Source organism: Rutilus rutilus (assembly GCF_951802725.1).
Source record: "Rutilus rutilus genome assembly, chromosome: 5".
Taxonomy (NCBI): domain Eukaryota; kingdom Metazoa; phylum Chordata; class Actinopteri; order Cypriniformes; family Leuciscidae; genus Rutilus; species Rutilus rutilus.
The window spans coordinates 46653126-46673046 of NC_140213.1; the positions used below are offsets into that span (position 1 = coordinate 46653126).

Consider the following 19921-nt stretch of genomic DNA (forward strand, 5'->3'; position numbering starts at 1 on the left):
TCAAAATACCCAACAGATCATTTTTTACAGCATGTTTAAATTTGTATTTTTTTGGGGCTCAGAAAAACGCACTGTTTTAGTGTGTGCCCTTTAAATGCAAATTAACTGCTGCTGCCGGCCCAGGGGGCGGAGCCTCATGAGCTCACGCTCAGAGCCAGCAGGACAGTCTCATCTGATAATATCAGAACAGAAACTCTCAGTTGCGGTGTTCATTTCGACTCGGAGTCGGACAATAATGCCCACAGAGCCAGAGAATATATGCTGTATGGACATAGAACAGGTATAGTTTAGTTTAATTATGGTTATAACTTATTTGTCATCTGCTTGTGTCCACTAATACAAGCCTGCTGTAGCAAAACCCGTCCGAATGATGACCAAAATATACTGAGGAGTTCAATGAAGTTTTTTGTACATCACACAAAAGATGAGCGTTAGTTTTACTCCAGAGAATCACAGTAAGAGCTGAATAAACACAGTATAAGAAGTGCACATTAAAGTCTTATCCATAAACTCTCTCTCTCTCTCCCTTTCATTATCAACAACATACACAGCGAAGTACACAAAACACTCGTTACAACTAACAATAAACAAATATACACACCTTTTCAGTGGGTGCTTAATCAACTGGTAAACCTTATATCGGTAAAATGACTCGAAGAGCTGTCATAAAGAGCGCGCTCGCACTTTCATTTCTTCCGTGTCCAGTCACGTTAGGCCTGTTGCTCCGGAGAGTGTAAGCTTGATCACAAACAGTTGGTGAGATCCATCCTTGAGTAACAGCGGGAGTAAATGAAGACTGCTATGTTCATTCTTACATCCATCAACAACACACCTCAATCGCTTAGGAGACATTCTTGTCTACAGCTGCTCAAGCATCGAAACAATGGCGGACTCTGTGTCCAGCTCACTCAGGGCGGGTCTATGCTCAAACTGAAGTGTCACTCAACAGTCGTGGGAGGGGCCTGTGCAATTCTACGTCACATTGCGCCGAATCTTAGAACAGCTTATTCTGAGACAGTGCTTATGATTTATTGAGATTGTAAAAAAACCACTGGGTGGATTTTTATCATTCTAGGGTGGTTTTGCTCACACACTGCCAACACACATTTATGTTCAAACACCATGTAAAAGTGAATTTTGCATAATAGGTGCCCTTTAAAATGGTAAGCTTGTAATAATGTTTTTAATTCCAGTGGTATTCCAGAGCATGTCTTTGCGTAATTACGTCACATCTGTACACATAAAGAGTAGTCTCGGCTAGTAGGCTATGAGTGTGAGGATGTTGGAGGTGGAGATTTATAGCCTTTTCTCACAGCACTTGATATAATTAAACGTATCAATTTGATGGCGGATACAGAGAGGTTCAAACGACAATCACCAACTGGAGAATCACCCGTTGTAAAATGCAAAAGACTTTGGACTTCGGAGTGGCTACAGAAAAAAAGAGACTACAACCAAGCCCACGCGAAAATAAGGATAGACATCGGAAGGGCATTAAATGTAGACACGCAATGCTTATTGTTGTTAAAATTAACAATTTGAGAACAATAATTTGCATGGTTTGACGTGATATGATAAGCGATCGTTAGATTTAATCGGCACGATTTACTGCAATGCTTTTTTCCCCTTAGTTGGTCAGAACAAAAGTGGATGTTACTTGTTCAGATGACATTTTCCGGTAAAAATTCTTATGTTGGTCATACTTCCAAAAACTAGAATCTTTGATTGCGAATGCCAGTATCCACAACCCATGTAAAGTTGATCATTCCGCGAATAACTACAATTGCAGATTTCAAACAGAGATGGCGACAAAGAGGAAAAACTGCGGACTGCAGCTTTAAAGAAAGTGCTAGGAGTTAATACACCATTTGTTTTGCTAATAGAACTTGTTTTATATAAAGTGGTCAATTGTTTCTTAAAGTAATTCTTTAATTCTATAATACTTACAGTGTTTGGAATAGAGTATGGTATCATGTTGTAATGTTCGAAGACAGTACCCTAACCAAAATACTTCAAAGAAAATTGGAAATGTTGTGTCTGCAGAGTTATTGTGTAGTCACAAGATGACAGTGGAAGGAAGGAAAAGAAAAGAGTAGCAAAGAGACGAAAGAAAATACACACTTGTGTCTGTGCTTGCTTCTTTATTTTATTACAAGACGTACAAACCTCACAATAAATATACATATTTTTTATATGCTTGTATATACAAAGTACATAATTTACAAATCTGTACACAGGTCTTCTGTTCTGTTTCAGATGTATACATTATTATTTATTTCTTCACTTATTTTTATTAGTCTTATTTAAATATTCTTCTGTTCTCGTGTCATATATGTATGTTTATTTATATTAGGGCTGAACGATATTCTGTTTTAACATCGACATCGCGATGTGCGAATGAGCGATAGTCACATCGCCGGAACATGCGATGTGAAGGGTAACGTTACGTTAGTAGCACCCATAGTGTAAGAGAACGGTAGCACCAGGGTAGCACACAGTAGGCCTAAACACAAGTTTGTTGTATGGCTTTTGCTGGGGTGACATACGCGTTCCGCGTGCCTGCACAGTGAGGATCTGACAGGAACGCGCTCACCGCTCACAGCCAACATTCACTGGCAATCCTATAGCTAAAAATGCGCGACGAAGAGGATCCGCCGCAAAAAAGTCAAAATCAGCTATTTGGGACTAGCCTATTTCGTCTACAAAAAGGAGGATGTTGACCAAAAAGAGGTAGGCTACTTTGCTGGAGTGTTATAAAGTTGTGGATGGTTGTCTTTTTAAAAAAAAGTCGTTTCGTGTTCGCATTTATGAGGGAAAAAAACAATGTTACGTGACATTACGGACTCGTCACGCGGCCGTTATGAAAGCGGCACTAAAATACTGCTGTAAAACTTTCACAGAGACCTCAAACAGAAAGCACAAAGCCTTTCTTTAAAACGAATTTCGTTTTGTATTAATTGTATCTTTATTTTAATCAGTATTTCATTATCCCAATTTCCTGGATTTAATAAATTGCCTAAAAATTAAATATAGCAGCCAGCGCCTGAACTGGAGATTAAGCTATCATCCATGAACCGAAACTCAGCATAAAAGGTAGCCTACTCGCCTCTCACACCGAAAAATAACAATAATAATAAAAAAAAAAATAGAAATATAACTATTATCTACAGAAGAACCATTAAAAAAAATAAAATAATAATCTGTATGAAAAGTGCATTTCTCCGCGAAGATTCATCTTTACAGAAAACACTTGTTTATTAATAAACAATTAAAATGTTTCATTATAATATTTTACATACTATTAATCATTACTTTTGCTGGTTCTAGGTGCCGTTTACATGAACGCGTCACTGAATCAGCACAGAAAACATAATTTTTCGGGTCCTAGAACCTGAAGAACGTTAGGTCCTGTGTAGAACGTTCACCGAATTCTGAGAGAAATATGTTTCTGGAATAAAATATTAAGTGGCCTTTTTGTCACTTGTAATGAAGCTTTCTTATTAGTGAAATTATTAATAACATGGAATGGTAATTATTGACTTTAGCCTGGATTGATGGCTCGCAATATCGCGATATATATCGTTGGGAAAAAAATATCGCAATGTAATTTTTTTCCAATATCGTGCAGCCCTAATTTATATGTATGTTTGTATGTACCAAGAGCTCCTGTAAAACCACAACAAATTTCTTTGCGCACACTTGGCAAATAAAAGCGCATTCTGATTCCGATTCATACACTGAAAATGACTCTGAAGTTTATTATCAATGTTGTGGATTTATTTTTGTTTATAAAAACTTAACTTAAAAAAGCAGTAGCTATGTAAGCTAACAGAACTGTATAGCAGATGTAGATATCAGTTACAGTGGGACCTCCTGCAGTAAATCGATTCTGTTTGCTCTTTGTGTATTAGGGAAAGATCCGGCTCACCTGAGTCCAGCTTAGTGTCTATGAGGAGTGACCGTTCAAAAGATGGTGGACTGCCAAGCTTCAGTGAGAAAACAACATCTACCAAAAGGTATTTCTTGTGTTTCTTGTTGGTCACATATTTACTGTGTTAGAAAGTATTTCAGAGTATCAGTATCATGAAACTTTATTTACATTAAAACCTTTTTCTGAAATGATCAGTGTTGGATAGAGGTAATCTGCTGGTTTGATAATTGTTTGGCCAAATTATAAAGACATCTGTGAATCTTTTGGTTTCCATGTGATTTGTTGTTTTGTGTGATTTAGTTACAAATGACGAAAGACCACAGTAAATATTGGTACAAAGTTCCATTGTCTCTGCGTTCAAGACTAGTAAATTTAGCTCACGAAGGACACCAAGGCAATGTACGGACAAAACAAAGGCTTCGCAAGCTCTACTGGTGGCCAAAAATGGGCAGAAGTGTAGAAACTCTGAATGCCTCATGTTTGACATGTCAGCTGAACGACAAAACGGCCAAGCCTTCACCTGCACCTCTCGTACCTGTGGAACTACCTAACGGTCCATGGCAAAAGGTAGCCATCGATAATAATAATAATAATAATAATAATAATAATAATAATAATATATTTTATTTGTAAAGCACTTTTCATAGTTAAAAACAATCCCAAAGTGCTACACAGTATAAACAAAGTTAAAAACCGGAAAGAAAAATTAAAAAGTTAGCAAAAAGTAAAAAATGCTTGTTTAAAAAGAAAGGTTTTGAGTCCTTTCTTAAAAGAGTCTATGGCTTGAGGAGCCCTTAGGTTTTCTGGACGGGAATTCCAAAGACGCGGCGCGGCTGAGCAGAAGGCTCGATCCCCCATAGTGCGGAGCTTAGTTCTGTATGTTTGAAGAAGGGCTTTGTTTCCAGAGCGGAGGTTGTGTGAAGAGTTTTGTGTTGTGAGTAGTTCCTTTAAAGGCAGGGTCGGCGCCAGGACATACGGAACGAGGGGGCCTCGTTGTGTCACTGGGGGGGCATACCTCTCCCACCCTCAATAATAATAATACACCCACTTTTAATTAAAACAACAACAACCTCTATAAATCCATGATTGCTTGAATGATCAAGCACGTTAGGTGTTTTAGACGAATACAGATTATGAATAAAGAGTAGAAGTTGACTGAAAAAAAAAATACTTAACGAGCTGCTAGTGACGTAATTTATTTAATCGCCTGTCGCAAGTGAAAATGCAAAGTTGCAAAGCTGATTTTATTCTAGTAAAACTAAATTAATTTACAAAAAGAAAAAATATATAGGCTATATATATTTATTTTTTTAAATAGGCCTATATATCGTCGCTGTCGGGCGGAATCCTCGTATCTCTCAGGAAATTAAAAAAACGGCATATTTTTTTTAGTTATTAAACATTGTATCGTTAAAGTTGGTGTTATACCTTATTGCTATCCTATACTGTTGTGTACCAACATTAACACAACATTTCCCCAAAATCATGTTTAATCGATATGAGTGATGCATGCAATACCAAAATACTAGGCTGTCTAAAATAGGCGGAAATTAATCTGCATGCAAACAAAGTCAGCGGTCGCGTTGAGCCTTTTGACAAGAGAAAAGGCTTCAGTAGTTAACCAAAGCTAACGACTGGTTACATACATCTTCCTAAACTCCATTTTAAAGGTTTAAGAGCTATAAGTGAAGCAGAACAAAAAACGATGAGCTGACTAACGTTAGGCTGTCTAATAGGCGGAAATTAGACCAGTAGACCTACCTTTTTTCTCCCATAAATAAAAACCTTGCTACTTGGGGTATTTTACATGCACAGTGCCAACTTCGAGTCAGTAAAATAATAAAAACAATAATTTAATGCTGGTATCCAAAACATTTAATTCAATTCAAGTATTATATTAGATACATTTTAAAACTTCAATGCACACGTAGGCCTATAATAAGCCTAGTAATAATAAGCCTAGTAATAAGTAGACATTTAAAATACATCAATAACTGATATCATAGTTTAACACAGATAAAATCAGAGTTAAGGCTTGCTTTACGTGTTGCTCGACGAGGACTTCTTAATCGTTGTGACTTTTCAATCCTGAGGAGACAAAATGCCGCGAGCCTCCCGCCCGCCGCGGAGTGAGGAAGAGGTGGAGTTATGAGGATTCTCAGACAGTTAAGTGTCCAATGGAGTTAAGAGATTTGCTCTCAAGCTATTTTCAACACTTTAGATTGGTTAATAATTTGTAAAAATAACAGTACCACGTGGGGACTGACCAATAGCATCAATTTGTGAAAAAATATGAAATTGACCAAATTTGGACATACAAGGTTTCCACCCGACAGGCGACAGCAACGATATGTAGTCAATTATATGTCAGGAATAAGAGGGCACAGTGGAACCGTCACCATGCCTGTTGCTGAGTCTCAACGGATGAAATCGCGCTCCGAGGCATGGTGGTGTGCTGACCAGAGGTGAGGGGGCACAGTAACCTAGGTGGCCGGGCCAGGCCCCCTGGGGCCCCCTCGTGGCGCCGACTCTGTTTAAAGGGTTACTTCAGGATTTAGCATTAAGCTTTGTATTAGTAGAAAACCTGTAGTATTTTCGAATTACCATGCTTTCCACCGTCATGTGACCCTGAGACAAGAGATTTATGTATTTTTTGTCTGGAAAAAATCCTCCGATGACGCAAAAATCGTCATTTTGCGTCATCGGAGGATTTTCTGGCCAGAGGCTAAAGACTACAGGCAGTAGATGGCATGTTCCGCATGTTTTCAGCCCGCCCATACAGGGTGGGATCTCACTCACAGAATGTAGACACAGTCAGCCTTTCTTTGGAAGCTAAGCTAGCAAGCTCTTGTTCTGTGGAGAAAGCTGAATAGTAGGAGAAAGCTGAGTAAGTAACCATCCTCCTTTTCCCGGACTTGTCCGGCGGGCGAGATCGTTCAAAATGTCCGGGATTCAGCTTTTGCTTTCTGCGGTCGCCATTCATTGTTTACATACATGCACACCTTTCAATCTAACTGAATTCATTCCGATTGGTGAATTTGAATGTAGTGTTTACATGAATGCTAAACAAGTGATCGGTTGATGTGCGTTTTACCATTGCTAAGAAAAATTCCCGCTCCTCCGTGAGAGATGCGAGACCGGCGCGTCTCAGTAATCACGCCACCGGCCTCGCGCCATTCTCCCGCGGCCGTCAGCCTCGTCCTGCTCGCCACAGTAAACATGATGAATGGCGACTGTAGAACGCAAAAGCCGAATCCCGGACGTTTTGGACGATCTCTAAATCCCTCGCAAACTCATCACGTAGGCTAGCTTTGTTGTTTTCAACAACTGCGCACTCTTACCGGTAGGCGTGGCCTCCTAAGGCAGCGAAGCAAGTGCATTCTGGGAGTTGTTGTCTTTCATCCACATAAGCCAAAAATACATTTTCTGGCTTTTCTCAGTCTAGAAAGCTCCAAATTCAAAAATTTCTTCACATTTCTTCTACTTAAATGACCTATTTTAAATACACATTCATCTTCCCAGAGGTGAAGTATCCCTTTAAGTAGGGGGGTGCGTTTCCTTGGATGTATTGATGGGTAAGTAAGATGATTTTATAGTTAATCCTGTATGAGACAGGGAGCCAGTGGAGTGAGTGAAGGATGGGTGTGATATGGTCATATATTCTTATCCTCATTAGGATCCTGGCAGCACTGTCCTGAATGGATTGTAGTTTTTGAAGACTTTTGCCAGGAATCCCAAAGAGGAGAGCATTGCTGTAGTCCAGCCTGGAGGATACAAAAGCATGGACAAGTTTTTCAGCATCTGACAGACCAAGTGTGGGACGGAGTTTAGCAATGTTCCTGAGGTGATAGAAGGAGGTCTTACACAGATGTTGTATGTGGGCGTCAAATGTGAGTTGAGCATCAAATCTTACTCCCAGGTTGGTGACTGTCGATGATAGTGGAATGTTTTGACCAGAGAAGGTGATGTGAGTTATAGGTGATGACTGGACCTGGTGTGGTGTACCAACTAAAATAGCTTCTGTTTTGGAGCTATTTAGCTGTAGGAAGTTTGCCTTCATCCATGCCTCAATCTCAGGGGGTGGTGTGGCGCAATGGATAAGACACATGCCTTTGGTGTGAGAGACCCGGGTTCGAATCCACTGTGAGACACCAATGTGTCCCTGAGCAAGACACTTAACCCCTAGTTGCTCCAGAGGCGTGCGACCTCTGACATATATAGCAATTGTAAGTCGCTTTGGATAAAAGCGTCAGCTAAATGAATAAATGTAAATGTAAATGTAAATGCAATCTCCTCAAGGCAGGAGCTCAGTGATGACAGAGTGGCTGTAGATGGGGTGAGGCTGGTTTTTATATAAATCTGAGTGTCATCGGCATAGCAATGAAATGTAAAAATTCCATGCCTGTCGATGATGTCAGCACTCAGACTGTGACTATGAACCACAATATGGATAACATCATGGAGAAGCTCACAGCTTTGCAAAGGCAAATGGATCGTTTCGGAGACCAAAATGGACCAGTAGCTGTGTAAATTGGAATGCGGCTACTCATCCCAAGACCAAACAACCCCAATCTTATCTGCTTTCGGCCCCCCTCAACCAGCACTGGCCTTGGCCAAGGCCGCTGTTGGAACAACAACTACCCCGGAAGAGCATGGCAGCGAGACGCTCTTGCGTTCCTTACCCCACTCCCCACAGACACCTGCTGATTGTTGACTCTGTCTGGGACCTGATCAAGGTTGTCTCCATGGCAATTGCTGTGTATCGCTATTAGGCATGTGCCGGTATCAAATTTTCATGCTGCGATTAATTGATTGAGCTTTTATCACGGTATACGGTATTATCACGATATTTTAATTGCACAGGAGAAATGGATGGATTGGGGGGGATGTAAAAAAAACAACTTGCATCACAATAGGTGTAATTGTGATTGTCAAAACATTTGGTAACTAAACAGAATTGTATTAAGTTTAGTAACTTACAACATGTTATAATGTTTACATGGTACAATGACTGGTAGGCTACTGTTTGTATTATTGCTTAACACAATTTTCACAATTTCAATTCAGTTCTTGGGATTTGATTTCAATCTTGATTCAAAATTGACTCATTTGGATAAATATTAGGTAGGCTACAGTAGATAGATTGATCTAGTAGATTGAGTGCACATTGAGATCCCTGACTTGCAGACACTTCAGCAAAGGTTTGCTCAAGATGGCGGCGCGCACGGACGCAGCGGCTAACAGCTCTTGCTTTTGGTGCATTTTTGTTTGTTTTCTCATGTGTTTTTTGTTTGTTGCTTCTTTGAAGCATAATTACAGCCGTCAGAACTTATTAGACATCGGATTTCAACACAAGATTACAGTCACACCTGACTTTTATCGCAAATGTAATATTCCGAAGGATATCACCAGACCACCGGGATCTCCATGGATTGTTGTCGGTCCTGGCAGACGGCGTCGGGAAAGAAAACAAAAGCGGGGCTGCCGGGCCGGCCTTCTTGCGAGACTCAGAAAACAACCACATAAGCCTCCTCTAACAAGTATGTTTCTTACCAATGCAAGATCCATGGCTCACAAAATGGACGAACTGGAGCTTTACATCGCCGGGAACCACTACATCCGCGATTGTTGCATTATGATAGTATCGGAGACCTGGCTTCACCCAAGGATCCCCGACGCTGCAGTGCAGCTAGCGGGTCGCACTTTACATCGCTGGGACAGAAACAACGACTCTGGTAAGAGCAAAGGGGGTGGTGTGTGTATATTTGTGCACAACGACTGGTCAAACAATAGTATAATCCTAGATAGCCACTGTTCTCCGGACCTGGAATTCATGACTGTTAAATGCCGACCGTTTTTTTTTACCACGAGAGCTCACAGTAGTAATTGTCACCGCTGTTTACATACCACCCGACGCCAATGTTAGCACAGCTCTCGCTCTCTTGCTAGATGCCATAAATAAACAGCTATGTGCTCATTCAAACGGAGTACACATTATAGCTGGAGATTTTAACCAGGCAGATTTGAAAACAGTACTTCAACATGTTAAATGTCTGACCAGAGGAAATAACACACTGGACCGTGTGTACACCAACATTAAACATGCATATAGAGCTATTCCTCTCTCTCACCTAGGCCACTCAGACCATCTCTCTCTGCTTCTTACTCCAGCATACATCTCCCTCAGAAGATGGAAAACACCACTTACAAAGACTGTTTCTATATGGCCCAAAAATGCACTCTCTCAGCTCCAGGACTGCTTTACACACACTGACTGGGAAGTCTTTAAACATCATGACCTGGCTGTTTACACTGAGGCGGTACTGGCCTACATCAAGTACTGCATGGACAACGTCACAGTGAATAAAATCATCCGGGTTTTTCCCAACCAGAAGCCTTGGATGACCAGCCAAGTCTACAAGCTCCTCAAAGATCGGAAAGCTGCTTTCAGGTCAGGTGATAGAGCTCTCTACAGTGCTGCTAGAGCCAACCTGAAGAGAGGAATTAAGGATGCAAAGAGGGACTACAAAAACAGGGTAGAAGATCATTTCACAGACGGCAAACCACGACAGGTATGGCAGGGATTTCAGCACCTAACAAACTTTAGAGGCAGCAGCTGTGCAGCTGGAAACATCTCAGCTCCACTGGCAGAGGAACTGAACTGCTTCTTTGCTCGTTTTGACAAACCACAGCTGCAAAAAACCACACCACCTCAGCCTACAACGGACTCTGGTACCCCCCCACTCATTGTCTAGGAGCATGAAGTGAGGTGGGTGCTTAAAACAGTGAACACACGGAAAGCTTCTGGCCCTGATGGCATCCCAGGGAAGGTGCTCAAGGGATGTGCTAATCAGCTCTCAGGAGTCTTCGCAAACCTCTTCAACCTCTCTCTGACACAAGCTTCAATTCCATCCTGCTTGAAATCCTCCACAATTATCCCCATACCAAAGAAATCAGTCACGGATAGCCTCAATGACTATCGCCCTATCGGCCTTACACCTATCATCACAAAGTGCTTTGAGAGGCTGGTGTTGCATCACCTGAAAACCTGCCTCCCCTCCACTTTCGATGAACATCAGTTTGCTTATAGAGCTAACAGATCAACTGAGGATGCAATAAGCCATAGCTCTCCACAATGCGCTGTGCCATCTGGAACATCAGGAGAGCTATGTGAGGATGCTTTTTATTGATTATAGCTCAGCCTTTAATACTATCATACCGGACATCCTCTTCAGCAAACTCACAGATCTGGGCTTTCCTTTACTCACCTGTAATTGGATCAGGAACTTCCTGACGGACCGCCCTCAGACTGTTAAACTCGGTCCCCATTTCTCTTCCACCCGCACGCTCAGCACTGGCTCCCCTCAAGGGTGCGTGCTGAGCCCAATTCTGTACTCTCTCTATACGCATGACTGCCGCCCAGTCCATCACCAGAACAACATCATCAAATTCGCAGATGATACTACAGTGGTGGGTCTAATTTCAAAGGGGGACGAGGCTGCCTATAGAAATGAGATCCTGAGATTGTCAGAGTGGTGTTCAGCCAATAACCTGACAATAAAAACTGCCAAAACAAAGGAAATCATCCTCGACTTTAGAAGGCACAGAGCAGACCTCACTCCCCTCTACATTAATGGAGACTGTGTAGAGAGGGTTCAAACATTCAAATTCCTTGGCACAACCATCTCAGCAGATCTTAAATGGTCAGCCAACACCACAGCAATCATCAAGAAGGCACAGCAGCGCCTTCACTTCTTGAGAGTGTTAAAGAAGACCAACCTAAAGGAGAAGCTGCTGGAGACCTTCTATTGCTCTGCAGTGGAGAGCCTGCTGACATACTGTATCTCAGTATGGTACTGTAGCTGTACTGAGGCAGAGAGAAAGAGAATACAGCGGATCATTAACACCGCGCAGAGGATCACTGGCTGCCCTCTTCCCTCCCTGAAGGACCTTTATAACTCCCGCTGCCTCAGCAGAGCACAGAACATTGGAAAATACTCCTCTCACCCTGGTTCCCACCTGTTTAAACTGTCAAGTTTAAAGGACACTGTTAAGTCAAGGACAAATAGACTCAAGGACAGCTTTTTCCCCAGAGCTATAATTACACTGAACACACATATGCACTGAACACTCTGCACTGACTGCACTGACATCTTACTCAGTACAATATGTGTATTTATGCATCATATTCCTGTGCAAGCTCCATTTCTTTATTTCTTTATACCTTCAGTCTAGTATAGTCTTGAATTTCTGTGAAATATCTTCACTTTTTTGTGCAATGTTTTTTATATTCTCGTTTAGAGCCAGAAGTCTACCTCATATTAGGGCATTAATCATTTTGACAAACTGTGGCTTATTATATATATATATATATATATATATATATATATATATATATATATATATATATATATATATATATATACACACACACATACAAGTAACTATTTTCTTTTTCTTTATTCTTTGTCTTAAGCTTAAATTTTTAATTATACATCACTTCGTATTAAGTATATTTTATTTATCTATTTTTATGTATCATGCACCTTATGCAGAAGCTCTGCAATTTCGTTGTATCTTGTGTACAATGACAATAAAGGAAATTCAATTCAATTCAATAGACTACATGTTAATTTTTCTGAAGAAAAAATACATCTCACATAATGCTGTAAACATACTGAGAGCCCTATCAGCTGGTATTATTAAAGGTTGAAAATATCAAATCAAATTAAATATAATGTGGTTCTCATTATAATAACAATTACGTAATGACACAAGTAAAAATATAATAAATATGTAATATAGTGCACATTTTTAGCAAAATACCAACATGCTGGTCATTAAATGGCTTTCCTGAGGTAAATGTAACGTTCTGTGACATAATTGTTCACCTGCAGTTTTATTGACCTCTTTCTGTGGTTGAAAAACACTGATTGATCGATATTATGTGTGAGGCATAAATACCTTTCTGTAAGTTGTACTGTGTCTTTAAATAAAAAGTAACAGATGATCGGTTTACTTGAACTGATGCGCTAGCGATCTGTCACGTCACATTTACAAGCGCCAAAAATGCTTCTTCTCCATGTGAGGATTCTTGTTATGTTTCAGGTCTTCTGTTCTGTTTCAGATGTATACATTATTATTTATTTCTTCACTTATTTGTATTAGTCTTATTTAAATATTCTTCTGTTCTCGTGTCATATATGTATGTTTATTTATATGTATGTTTGTATGTACCAAGAGCTCCTGTAAAACCACAACAAATTTCTTTGCGCACACTTGGCAAATAAAAGCTCATTCTGATTCCGATTCATATACTCAAAATGACTCTGTCTGAAGTTTATTATCAATGTTGTGGATTTATTTTTGTTTATAAAAACTTAAATTAAAAAAGCAGTAGCTATGTAAGCTAACAGAACTGTATAGCAGATGTAGATATCAGTTACAGTGGGACCTCCTGCAATAAATCGATTCTGTTTGCTCTTTGTGTATTAGGGAAAGATCCGGCTCACCTGAGTCCAGCTTAGTGTCTATGAGGAGTGACCGTTCAAAAGATGGTGGACTGCCAAGCTTCAGTGAGAAAACAACATCTACCAAAAGGTATTTCTTGTGTTTCTTGTTGGTCACATATTTACTGTGTTAGAAAGTATTTCAGTGAGTATCATGAAACTTTATTTACATTAAAACCTTTTTCTGAAATGATCAGTGTTGGATAGAGGTAATCTGCTGGTTTGATAATTGTTTGGCCAAATTATAAAGACATCTGTGAATCTTTTAGTTTCCATGTGATTTGTTGTTTTGTGTGATTTAGTTACAAATGACGAAAGACCACAGTAAATATTGGTACAAAGTTCCATTGTCTCTGCGTTCAAGACTAGTGAATTTAGCTCACGAAGGACACCAAGGCAATGTACGGACAAAACAAAGGCTTCGCAAGCTCTACTGGTGGCCAAAAATGGGCAGAAGTGTAGAAACTCTGAATGCCTCATGTTTGACATGTCAGCTGAACGACAAAACAGCCAAGCCTTCACCTGCACCTCTCGTACCTGTGGAACTACTTAACGGTCCATGGCAAAAGGTAGCCATCGATATTGTGGGACCATTTGAGTCTGCTACATGGGATTGCCGCTACTCCATAACACTGGTAGACTACTACAGTAAGTGGCCAGAAGTAGCTTTTGCATCGCAAGTAACAACAGATGTCACAATAATCTTCCTGGACACCATCTTCAGTAGAGAAAGTAATCTACAATGCTTAGTGTCTGATAATGGTCCACAACTAACATCTACTGCTTTTGCTGACTTTCTGAAGGAGGGTAACATTCAACATATGTACTCCATACATGTATATTATCCACAAGCCAACAGGGCAGTAGAATCGATTTAATAGAGTGTTGAAACAATGAATCGAATCTGCAATTCAGGAAAAGGAGCCCTGGAAGGCAGCTGTGACACAGTTCTTGCATAATTTCCAGGCGACGCCACATGCTACCACAGGGGCTACACCTTTCAAACTCCTGCGTGGCCACAAGGTGTGTACAAAATGGGATGTCTTGTCTGTCAGCACGGAAGTGAAGACATATTCTGAGATCAAACACACTGTGACACATAAACAGCAGAAATGTAAAGACTATACTGACAAAAAGAGAGGAGCTAAGGTACCCAAATTCAAGGAAAAGGACTGGGTGCGTATTAAGAAACCAGAGCATGTTCACAAAGGCTCAACAAGGTACATTGCTCCATGTTTGGTGAGAAGGAGAGTTGGTCCAAATACCTTCCTGTATGAAGATGGGAAGAAATGGAATGCGTCTCGTCTCACTGGAGTTCCAAATGAGGTGTTGATAAGTTTGGGAAAAACACCAGAAGGGAAACCAAGCTTACAGCCTCATGCTCATGTAAAGGAACAGCAAACGAGTCCTAGAAGAAGTGTGAGAGTTCTTAAACAACCAGCTTGGTTGAAGGACTTTGTGTTAGAGCAATAAATAGATGCAATGTTGCTGAAATAGTCATGATTCAAATCCAGTCAATTGTTGTTTTGGTTGTTTACTTGGATTACTTTAACGTTATTAAGGCACTCCTTAAAGAACGTGCTAGGAGTTAATACACCATTTGTTTTGCTAATATAACTTGTTTTATATAAAGAGGTAAATTGTTTCTTAAAGTAATTCTTTAAAGGGATAGTTCACTTTGAAATAAAATTTTGGTATGTTTTAGCTTACCTCAAGGGCATTCAAGATGTAGGTGGTTTTTTTCCGCAGTAGTTTCAATTTTGATATTTTTAGGTCAAACCGTTCTTGTCTGTCAGTCATATAATGCAGGTCTGTGGTCACTGTCTCAAAGAGCATGCACAGAGTCTAAATTAAAACAATTCCCCATCGTCCAAATTAAACAATTCCCCATCGGAAGTACACATTGATGGCCTAAGACACGAAACGAGCGGTTTGTGTGAGAAAACGAACAGTATTTATATCGTTTTTACCTCTTGTACACAGCCACGTCCAAGTGATCTGTGGGCGCGCTCGCTTTCCTGGTGTGTGACGTGTGCACAGACTGGTGCATAGATATATACACTACAGTAGATGTCGCCTTGGCTACGGCAGTTCATTGGAACGAATGCCGTAGCCATTGAGGTTAATTGAGGCCCTTGAGGTAAGCTAAAACATACCAAAATTTTATTTCAAAGTGAACTATCCCTTTAATTCTATAATACTTAGTGTATGGAATAGAGTATGGTATTATGTTGCAATGTTCGAAGACAGTACCCTAACCAAAATGCTTCAAAGAAAAGGGGAAATGTTGTGTCTGCAGAGTTATTGTGTAGACACTAGATAACAGTGGAAGGAAGGAAAAGAGTAGAAAAGAGATGAAAGAAATACACACTTGTGTCTGTGCTTGCTTCTTTATTTTATTACAAGATGTACAAACATCACAATACATATACATATTTATTATATGCTTGTATATACACAGTACATAATTTACAAATCTGTACAGAAGTCTTCTGTTCTGTTTCAGATGTATACATTATTATTTATTTCTTCACTTGGTCTTATTTAAATATTCTTCTGTTTTCTTAATTTATATGTATGTACCAAGAGCTCCTGTAAAACCACAACAAATTCCTTGTGTGTTTGCACACACTTGGCAAAAAAAGCTCATTCTGATTCCGATTCATATACTGAAAACGACTGAAGTTTATTATCAATGTTGTGGATTTATTTTTGTTTATAAAAACTTAACTTAAAAAAGCAGTAGCTATGTAAGCTAACAGAACTGTATAGCAGATGGAGATATCAGTTACAGTGGGACCTCCTGCAATAAATCGATTCTGTTTGCTCTTTGTGTATTAGGGAAAGATCCGGCTCACCTGAGTCCAGCTTAGTGTCTATGAGGAGTGACCAATCAAAAGATGGTGAACTGCCAAGCTTCAGTAAGAAAACAACATCTACCAAAAGGTATTTCTTGTTGGTCACATATTTACTGTGTTAGAAAGTATTTTAGTGAGTATCATGAAACTTTATTTACATTAAAACCTTTTTCTGAAATGATCAGTGTTGGATAAGAGGTATCTGTGACATCTGTGGATCTTTTAGTTTCCATGTGATTTGTTGTTTTTGTGATTTAGCAGCAAAGGACAAAATACCACAGTAAATATCGGTGCAGAAATTGCACGGTGGGAAAGTCTAAAGGTTCAGAAGGGGATGAACAGTGATGTGGAACTGGCAACTTTTCTTCTCAACAGGTGGGCATACAAACACAACTTTTAAATAACACAGTTCACATTTTAGTTTAATTTACAACACAAACAATTCACCATGTTAGAATTCATAATTATTGTTATTATAATTTTTTTGAAAGTGACCTGGCTTTTAAAATGTTGTACATTGTGCCTTTTGAAGAAAATTCAGCACCTTGCATACGTGTTAAAATACATGAAGGGATAGTTCACCCAAAAATGAAAATTCTGTCATCATTTACTCACCATCAAGTTGCTGAACAAAAAAAGTTTCTATGCTTAACAAAAAAGATGATATTTTGAATAATGATGAAAACCAAACAGTTGTTGAGCCCCACTGACTTCCATAGTAGGGAAAAATATTATGGGAGTCAATTGGGACCATGCACTTTTTAGTTATGAACATTCTTCAAAATATCTTATGTTGAGGACAACAAAGAAATGTAGGCCTATACATGTTTAGAACAGCTTAAGGGTGAGTAAATGACAGGATTTTAATTTTTGGGTGAATTATCCCTTTAAAAAGACAATGTTTATTTGCTTTGTCACATGAGTTGTGTGATAATACTCTCTTTGGCTATTGGACTGTGACATTGATGTCTTCAGTCAGTTTTTACAGAGATTAATCACTAAGGATGCTTGCATATACCTTCATGAAATAAAAAAAATACCCCATAAAAAATAAAAACACAAAACACTGGTAATGCTGATATTGAGAATGATATTATATTGTATACATTTGAAGCTCCTTAACATACTGTAGATTTGTTGTAATGAATCCAGGCAAGTTTGAAGATAGAACCCACGTGCAGCCAGGGCCGTGCACAGACATTTTAAGGGGCAGTGGCCTAAACCAAAAAAGGGGCACTATTTTGTTTGTTTGGGGGGGTTGGCACACTACCCTTACGAAAAAGAAGTTTATTCAAGTGTTCTATTAGTATACTTCTTTTAAACTAAATATAAGAAAGTATACTTTCAGTCTACTTTTTATATACTTCTCAGAAATATACTTTATGTACTTCTCAGAAATATACTTCAAATTGCACTTAAGTATACTTGACTTATACTGACAGAAATGTCTAAGTATATTTGGCCTGTACTTGTACTCAATCGAGATATACTTAAAATTTGAATTATTCAAAGTATACTTGGCTTGTAGTTGTGTTAACTCTTTTGATCGAGTAGCCTATTAAATATACTTTTTTTTACATTGTTTTTCATATACAGTCTTATGAAACTTTGTTTGAAAATATTGATTAAAATGTTGATATAAAACAGATATGTTTCTAATTCTGCGTATCTGAATTTTTGTGTAGGCTAGCTCACTGGTAGTGTACATATTTACTTACTAATTTTCCAGCTATCCATGTTTTCACTGGTATACGGTAGGGGGCGCTATGACGACAGTTCTAGTACAGAATCTCTGGATCAAAACACAGGAGAAGAAGAAGCTGAACCATGTGATCAGGGCTTAAAAACGAAAAAAAAAATCAATCGGTTCACTCCGAGCAGAATCGATATTTTAACGTTTCCGTTTTTGCGTTCCTCGTTAAACATTACCGTTCCGAAACCGGTTTGATTAGATAAAATACCGGTTAATAACGTTATTTTAATTTAGCCTATACTTTAAACAAATATGTATAAATAAGACTAATTTTCACTCAAAAATAAGATAACACATGATAATTAAACTTGAACATTTATTTCATAACATTGTTAAAACCACAACAGAAATACCTGTATTAATTACAAAGCATAAACAGCTGGAAAAATATCGACCTGTTTTACTGGACCGTTAGACAATCGAAATTGGCACTCTTATGGCTAATTCTTTTCTGAAGAGTGATACAATTATTTGTACCTATTATTATTATTATTATTTTTATTTTTTTTGCAACACGAATTGTTTTAGAAATTACATGATATAAAAATTATATAAACTGGACAATCATTGCTCTTTTAATGCACCGTCAACTGCTAATTTCAAAGCAAACACTGCGCAACACTGCATCACATAAACAATTTCATTCTGCGAAGCACGATCACTTAATGCAATAACATTGTAAAACTACAACAAATTTTCTACTATTTTTAATACAAAGCATTAAAAGTCTATAAAGAAAACATTTACCTGTCCTGTTTTTGGCTACCTGAAAGACTATAGAAAAAAATGTGCGATAGTTGCTAGCACTTATACGAAATCCATAAACTTTTTGAGCTTAAAGTCCGTACTGCTTGTTTAAACGTACGAAAAGAATGTCCTCCAATACCTGTGCATTCATTGAAGACCTCAGTGGGGAAAGAATGTACTTGAGGCATGAAAATGCGCGCTCTACGCTGACTTGCGTTACCGGTAGTGCAATTGCAAGTTTGTACAAATCGTCAACGTCACAATTCTGAACTACTAAATTTATGATTGGTCAATGGCAAATTAAAATATTAAAGAGAACGATAAAATAACGTTATTAACCGGTTTATAGTCATTTTAAATAAACGTTTCTGTTCAGAACGATTAAAATTGATTTTGTTTTCGGTTTCGTTTTTGTTCCTGTTCAAATTTCGTTCGTTTCCGGTTTTCGTTTTCGTTCCTTGAACCGGTTCAGAGCCCTGCATGTGATAGAAGATTGCTCACTCAAATGTAAAATAATGTGATCATCAAACATTAAACAGCTTGTAAATCAAAACTGCTTAATGTTTCCAAATGTCCAAAAAGAGGAAGAGGGGCACCTCAGTCGATGAGGGCAGAGGGGCAGTGGCTCTAGCCACCGGGCCACCCCCTTGTGCACGGCCCTGCGTGCAGCTTTGATTATAATAACAAAACAAAACAAAACAAAAACATGACTCAAGATCCTGGCATGATGCTTACCGACAGCAGTTACAGTGAAACAAAACTAGACCAAGACACATGGCAAACATGAGGGCTTAAATACACAACATGACACAACAGACAAGGGAACACATGGTCGGATCACATGACTTGAACAGGGGATCACAAGACAGACATGAAACAAGAACATGAAACATAACCAAATTTTGACATTTGTTTGCAAAAAAATGCTGTTTCCAGTTCTAGTTTGTCTAATATTGCACATGCTGTATTTTATTAGATATACTATAAACAATGACCACATTTATTTTGCTAACAGGATTCAGTATGAGAAAAAAACAGACTTTCAGAGTTGCCGCTTCAAGAAGTTCAGAGAAAATCTCATCTGGGTCTTTCAGGTATGGAAAAATATTGTTTTGTATTTATT

At 38.9% G+C, this 19921-nt stretch overlaps 1 protein-coding gene across 1 annotated transcript in view; it reads left to right on the forward strand.

The window, feature by feature from the left end:
- Nucleotides 1-19921, forward strand: part of LOC311291145 (NACHT, LRR and PYD domains-containing protein 3-like) — a gene marked incomplete at its 3' end in the record, with an annotated part of 71319 nt that overhangs the window by 26041 nt on the left and 25357 nt on the right. The window contains exons 5-9 of the mRNA XM_084410018.1: nucleotides 3912-4016; nucleotides 13427-13531; nucleotides 16282-16386; nucleotides 16557-16673; nucleotides 19814-19892. Of these exons, the coding sequence (XP_084266144.1) occupies nucleotides 3912-4016; nucleotides 13427-13531; nucleotides 16282-16386; nucleotides 16557-16673; nucleotides 19814-19892 (511 nt within the window). The remainder of the gene's footprint in view (nucleotides 1-3911; nucleotides 4017-13426; nucleotides 13532-16281; nucleotides 16387-16556; nucleotides 16674-19813; nucleotides 19893-19921) is intronic.